A 6967-nucleotide genomic window follows, 5' to 3' on the forward strand; every position below is an offset into this window, starting at 1 on the left:
TTAAACACAACTCACTAACTGACTATAACTGTGGCGCAAATATCTGCGAATTATTTTTCCAGTCAAATGATTTTTTTTTTCATTTTCTAAATGAATTCAGCACCTGAAATAAATGTTTGGTTAAAAACTAAACTGCCTACCAGTATTGTATTTTCTTTTAAACAGTAAAGCACATCAAACAAATACAGTAAGCTAGAGGATATTAAATAATACATTTCAACCTACATAAGCAAAATAGAATGAAAATATCTGATTATATCTAATATTCGTCATCGTGAGATTACAGTGCAACATTATAAAGTTAATTAAAAACAATTACTTCAAACATGAGCAGTAAGATAATTTAGTATTTGGTTCTAGAAGAATCAAAACGATTTGCCAATAAGATAAGACCATTTCAAGCTGGAAATTGGCTAGAAATATATTCTTAATCATGTGTTTGATGCATAATGAAAAATATGAGCTCATTCTGACTATATTTTAGATGTTTGCACTTGATATAATTTTTCTTGTGGTGTGTCAGTTTTGTTACGACACCTTCCAGGCTGATTTACATTAAACTAGTAAATGGCAATGAAGTTAATTGGAAACAATAAGCAAAAGTCAGCACACTATACCCTGTATACAAACAGGAAGTTTTTTTGGCTCTTGAGTAAAATGGTTTTTAGTTCACTATTTATATAAATTTTATTAAAAATTACAACAATGACAGGTTGTGTATTCATTTTTTCTTAATCGCATCCCAAATTAGAGGGTGTTGGCATGCCACATCATCACCATCATGTGACTCTGATATACCAGAGGTACATTGACCTACAACATTTGTTATGTTTGTAACGTACATCAGCATGGACACATTGACACAAATCTGACTCAAAATTGACCAAAGCAGTCTTTAAGAATTTATAATCCTTTCTAAATGTTTGTGTAGATTAATGTCAGGTGTCAGATGAGGATATGAAGCTCTCATGCACATTAATCAAAAGTACATAAAATGTAAAAGAACTGGGCTTGGCCAATATATATTCACAGAATGTTCATATACACCAACGCATTAAAGTGATCGCACACCATGCATACACCCCAGGTGAATGTCGTCACTCCCCATTTTTGTGAACCGACCTTGACAACCAGAACAACACCTCGATAAAATAAAAGGTGAGCAAAGCAGGCATGATGTGAATGTACATAAATGTAGAGCAAACAGACACCCTGCCTCGAGGATGCCTTTCCACTTTTATCGTCATCATCATAACAAGAAACACAACACAATGCACACAACTGTGTGAGATGACAGAATCTTTTCTTTTCTTTCTTTCTTTTTTTATAACACCCAGAGGAAAATGTCTTTCCTGAAAGGTTTCTTTTTGATATTTCCAGAGATTTAATGAGGATTCTCATTTGTGTTTCAGTTAGATATCAACTTTGTCAGAAATATTTCTCCTAAAATTCCTTAGGAGAGATAGAATGAAGAAAAAAGACATGAGATTTTTCTGAGAACAAACCAGGCAAAATAGAAAGGAGGGTCACAGTTGGTATCAGCTGGGTTTGACATTGCTATACACCAAGACACTACTACCACCCTGAAATCTGTTAAATAATGTATAACATATATATACTTTTTCACTGCACAGTAAAATGAAGTTAATATGTTGAGTAAAATGGAAAAATAAGTAGTCCTAAGTATTTAGAATACTCAAATATTTTTTATATGCATATTATTACATTTACAACTAAAATAATAGTTGGAATATAGAATATTTGTCACCTAAGACACTTCTCATGTACTGTATATTACAAATGCTAACATATGTAACGTAAACTGTAGATCTCTAGTAATCTTGGTAGTGTATTTGAATTAAATGTGACTCATCAGTAACTTAGCAGATCAGAGTACAATACGTGCCTTTGCTGAGATCGCTACCGAAACTCAACAGGAGACACATGTTAGATTTATGGGGACTTAAGCAGACAACTCCCTTTTATTTCCATTTGAAAAACTGAAAATAATAAAGGGAAAATAAAAAACTTTTTTTTTTTTTTCCTATGCGATGGCCAGTACGTCTTGTGGAGGTGTGGAAGTGCTTCTGGAGAGAGAAAAAAAGCAGGTGAACAAATCTGTTTAAAGCAGCAGATGATATGAATCTGTCTGTTAAAGAACAAAAGGACTGTTTCAAACTGAGTATAATCTGTTTGTGTGATGATTTTAATATGAGTAGGAGAATCTTAACATTCCAGCTGAGTAAGAAATCCTCCACCCATACTGAGCACAGCCAAACCCACATACACCAAAACACAGACAAACCTGTACACTAGCAACGCCGAAGACTCCTGATGATGTTTATGACAACCTGTGATCAAACCTCAGATTGTTTAAAAAAGAAAAAAGACAACTTGACAAATCTGAGCATTTAAGACTGCAACTGTGAATGTTTAAATTCAATTTAAGCTCGAAAACATATATCCATATAACCAATGATTTTTAAGTCTAATGGCACTTGAGTGGAATGCAAAACTGTAATGTTGTCTGTTACCGGCTAGCCTGGTCTCTCTCTATTACACTAAAGCCTCCAATTACAAAATATAATGTTAGACTAATGTTGGCTAGCTTCCTAACAAACCTAACAAATGACCTACTGCTAGCTAGCCAGTAAGCTTGGCTACTGATTTTAATGTTAGATACTTTGCTATTGCTGGGGTGCACGGTGGCTTAGTTTTTAGCACGTTTGCCTCACACCTCCAGCGTCCAGGCTTCGATTCCTGCTGGGGCCATGTGTGTGCGGAGTTTGCATGTTCTCCCCATGCTGTGGGGGTTTCCTCCGGGTACTCCGGTTTCCTCCCCCAGTCCAAAGACATGCATGGTAGGCTGATTGGCGTGTCTAAAGTGTCCGTAGTGTGTGAATGTGTATGTGATTGTGCCCTGCGATGGACTGGCACCCTGTCCCCGGACCCTTACCCTGCCTTGTTCCTGATTCTTCCTGGGATAGGCTCCAGGTTCCCCCGTGACCCTGAAAAGGAGTAATCGGTTGAAGATGCATGGATGGTTGCTAGTGCTTTAGTGTCAATGGTTTTTATAGTTAGCCTAACAGTGGCAAAAAAAAAACGGTTAGCTACTAACGCTGAATAAAAAAAAAACTTTTTTTTTTTTACAATGCTTGATTCATAGATCAGTTTACAGATGAATGGACTTTCTGAGGTTAAAGATTCTGTCCATGTCCACCAATGTTTTCGAAAGTTCAGAATCAGAGTTTCTGGTTTGTTTCACTCGAGTACTGCATCTTGTCTTTAATCCAAGGGCACGTGAAATAGTTTAACAGTGAGTCAACAGTAAACCAGTGAAACCAGTCTAGCTTGATCATGTCTTCCCTCCTGTTTCCATTTCACACTCAGCAAATCAGCCAATGGCCTTTCAGTTTCAGGGTGTAAGAGAATGTAAATGCACCCTTCATAAGAATCCACCCTAACCTGGTTTCTCACACACACACTGATACACACGGGGAAGCACATTATTCTGCTGCTGAGGACTTCATTCCTGTAAACATGTCTGTGAATCACTTTGTTGATGCTGCAGTAGACAAAGCAGGTGAGTGGATTTATTATTTTTTTTAAAGGCCTCGTTTCTGTTCTTTTTTTTGTCATTACAGCCATACTTTTTATATTTTTATTTTTGTTTTGTTTTTTGCTTGTTCAATAGTTTATTGTGTAAAGTTGAGAAACTCTAAACAGAAAAAGTTTGAACGTCTACTATTCCACATACAGTCCTGTCATGTTCTCCTGCAGGTACTCCGGTTTCCTCCCCTAGTCCAAAAACATGCGTTGTAGGTTGTTTGGCATTTCCAAATTGTCCGTAGTGTGTGAATGGGTGTGTGGTTGTGCCCTGTGATGGGTTTGCACCCTGTCTAGCCTTGTGCCCAGAGTTCCATGGGATAGGCTCCAGGCTCCCTGCGATCCTGTGCTGGATAAGCGGTACAGAACACAGATGGACAGAATTAAAGTTTACTTTGACCTTTTCTTTTGTCTTCTTAAATATTGAAATAATAAAAATCACCTTGGTTATTTTTTGCTTTTCTAAAACTTTTATCAATGAAGTATAAACCGAACAGAGTCCACCAGACTTTGCTATTGTCAATCTTTCCTTTTAGTTTCATTGCACTGAGTTATTTAACATCTAATATTCATCTTATTTGCTTTCCCACCCCAGCTTCAGCTGCCAAAATGAAGGTGAAATCCATGTTGGGAGGAGGAGGAGCAGACGCAAAGAAACCAAGCAAGTCAGGAGGTATTGGAGGCCTTTTTCCCTCGGCAGGAGATTCTGGTAACGGAAACAAAGAGAAGAAAGGAGGACTGTTTGGAGGCCTACTCTCAACACCCCAGGATGAGATGAAACCAGGAGCAGCAGGAGGTGCAGCAGGAGGTGGAGCAGGAGGTGGAGCAGGAGGAGAAAGTACGCTGTCTTGATTCCTTTAATTATAAAAATATGCATGATGTTGAAGTAACAGCGCATTTCTCAATCCTTCTAGTTAGTCTATGCAAAGTTAAATATTTATTTGTTACTCATTTTAACATTTATAATAATTGAAAACAAGAAAGGAAGACAATTGACTAACTTAATCTTAAAAGGATCTTAATCTTTTTTAAAACGATTAAAAGTTTTGCTGGCCTGAGGTTCTAAGCTGTGTTTTATAACCCATCTCAGTAGAAGAAATAATTCACACACTACATAATACTGGGAGTCAGTCTAGATAAGCACATGTGGATGTTGCTGATGAAGAGCTACACAGTAAAACATAAATACATAATATTTTGCTTTCCAGGCCAGGATTTCAACTCGGCAGTGGATGAGCTTGCTGATTTCTAAGATGAAGGAGCAGGACATGTTTCCAAATGTCACCTGAAATGCTGCAATTATTGAATTTCTGCTTTTCTTCTGAATGGAGCTAGACAGAACAAATACAACAGGAAAAGCTTAAAAAGCTACTGTATATATGAAGACATGGCAAATGAAGAAGCGACAATTCAGACGATTACTATTTTATCTAGCAACAAATGACAACCAGCGCTACATGTTCACACGTGATTAACAGTGTTTAGTGGAATTATATAAATTTTATGTTCTTCTACACAATAATTTATATATATATAGCTAGATAGATAGATAGATAGTTTTTTTTTCCAACTTAAAACAGACAAATGTGTTCTCTACCAAAAGGTATCCGATTCTCACATTAAACATACCCTAAGCTTATTTTTTTTAACATTTTAATGTTTACATGTTTTTTAAATTTAATAGCCAATAACTATTGATAAATTTGGGAAATTTTGTAAATTCATATTTGTTTTTGTTTGTTTTTAACTTGTGCCCTTGATGCAAAGCCCCACTCAGTTTTTTTTTTTTTTTTTTTTTTTTTAATAATCCTCTTCTCTTCAAATATGTAAGTTCTACTTTTATTAGCAATCTTGTAATGTAAGTAAAACAATTTGAATAAAGAAAGCTGTTAATGGATAATTGAGTTATATTGTGGTTGTAGATGTGAACCAAAGAGATGGCAGGGTGGTACTAGATGTGATCTGCCAAAATCATTTCTATTTAAAAGACTAATGCACAAAGTGAACAGTCAAGTGTTTTTCATGGTTTCTTTATTTCCTGTAATTGAAAAAGACATTTGTATTTATTGCTTTACCATTCAACAATAAATGACAGAATAATCATCACTAAGCAAATACAATGCTTTGCCCACCTTTAGCCAGTGCTCCAGCAATTCCATTTCAAGCCTAGACTTTTTTTATGTTCAGATTTTTTAACTCCATTTGATATACTATAATACAAGTCAAACACTGACAGTAAAGAGTTAGCCAATTTCAAAATGCCTTTTCCAAAAGGTGGCAGTCAATATCAATATATCCTTAAAAAACTAAACTAAAAAAAAAAGTTATTAATTCAATTCAGTTTTATTTGTATAGCGCTTTTAACAATGGACATTGTCCCAAAGCAGCTTTACAGAAATATATAAATTCAGGGTATAGATTTTAAAAGCATGAATTTGTCCCTAACAAGCAAGCCAGAGGCGATGGTGGAAAGGAAAAACTCCCCGAGATGATATGAGGAAGAAACCTTGAGAGGAACCAGACTCAAAAGGGAACCCGTCCTCATCTGGGTGACACCAGATAGTATAATTATAAATATACTCATTATAACTAATATGTTGCACCTACATTTTACCAAGCCACTTATATCATGGGAGGTAGCTGACGCTGATGAACTGCCCCCTGGAATCCCATCGACAATGGGTTTCCCTTGAGTAAGGGACAGTGCCAGCTCCTCATCCAGAGTGATTGAAGGTGGTGGTGGTCCCCCTCCCATTTTACAGGCCTCAGCCCTCTTCCTCTTGGCTATATACAACCTAGAGAAAAGTTATTATAGACGGTAGGCCCAAGTACTCAGGTTACAGTTTAGGAAATTTATTAAATATGGTATTTTTGGAGAATGTTTTTGTGGTTAATTTTGACTTGGCTTCAAGTTCTTTGGGTCCAGAAGGATTACACCTGAAACTATGAAGCCTATATATTATTAGCCAATTTACTATGTACAATGTTAAGAATCTGATGGAGGGTTAAAAGTAAAGACTTATCTATTAAATGTGTCTAATCGGATCAACGTCTTTATGTACTCACTGTGCGCACACATTAAATCAAGAGTTACCAATAGGAGGTTGCTTGAACTTACTCCCCACAGGTGTTCTGGAATCAGAAAACCCTGAGTAAGCAGTGTTTGGGTTAAATCAACCTGGAGTTCAGGGTTTATGTGATGGAAAGTTAACCTTGCTTTCTGGATCACCAGACTACTCTGACCAAGACAATGTTGGTAATTTTACTCCATATACAAGCAATTTTTGCATGTACACAAAAGCTACTTGCGTAAACACTCCCCTTTACTACAAAAAAAACCCCCCAAAAAACTACAACACAA

The 6967-nt window shown here is 36.3% G+C and overlaps 1 protein-coding gene across 1 annotated transcript; it reads left to right on the plus strand.

Annotated features, from left to right (window-relative positions):
* Positions 1-3499: 3499 nt before the first annotated feature.
* Positions 3500-5525, plus strand: zgc:193505 (uncharacterized protein LOC559113 homolog). Its single transcript, XM_053621802.1, has 3 exons — positions 3500-3583; positions 4202-4444; positions 4815-5525. The coding sequence occupies exons 1-3, from the start codon at positions 3541-3543 to the stop codon at positions 4856-4858; spliced, it is 330 nt and encodes a 109-aa protein (XP_053477777.1). The 5' UTR covers positions 3500-3540; the 3' UTR covers positions 4859-5525.
* Positions 5526-6967: the final 1442 nt, after the last annotated feature.

Source organism: Ictalurus furcatus, chromosome 3, assembly GCF_023375685.1.
Source record: "Ictalurus furcatus strain D&B chromosome 3, Billie_1.0, whole genome shotgun sequence".
In the NCBI taxonomy this organism is placed as follows: Eukaryota; Metazoa; Chordata; class Actinopteri; order Siluriformes; family Ictaluridae; genus Ictalurus; species Ictalurus furcatus.

Bases quoted from the DNA above. Each gene is read 5' to 3' on its own strand.
- zgc:193505 (XM_053621802.1), top strand. From the start codon at position 3,541: ATGTCTGTGAATCACTTTGTTGATGCTGCAGTAGACAAAGCAG. The intron at 3,584-4,201 runs GTGAGTGGATTT...TTCCCACCCCAG, and splicing joins TGCTGCAGTAGACAAAGCAG to CTTCAGCTGCCAAAATGAAG. The intron at 4,445-4,814 runs GTACGCTGTCTT...TTTGCTTTCCAG, and splicing joins AGGTGGAGCAGGAGGAGAAA to GCCAGGATTTCAACTCGGCA.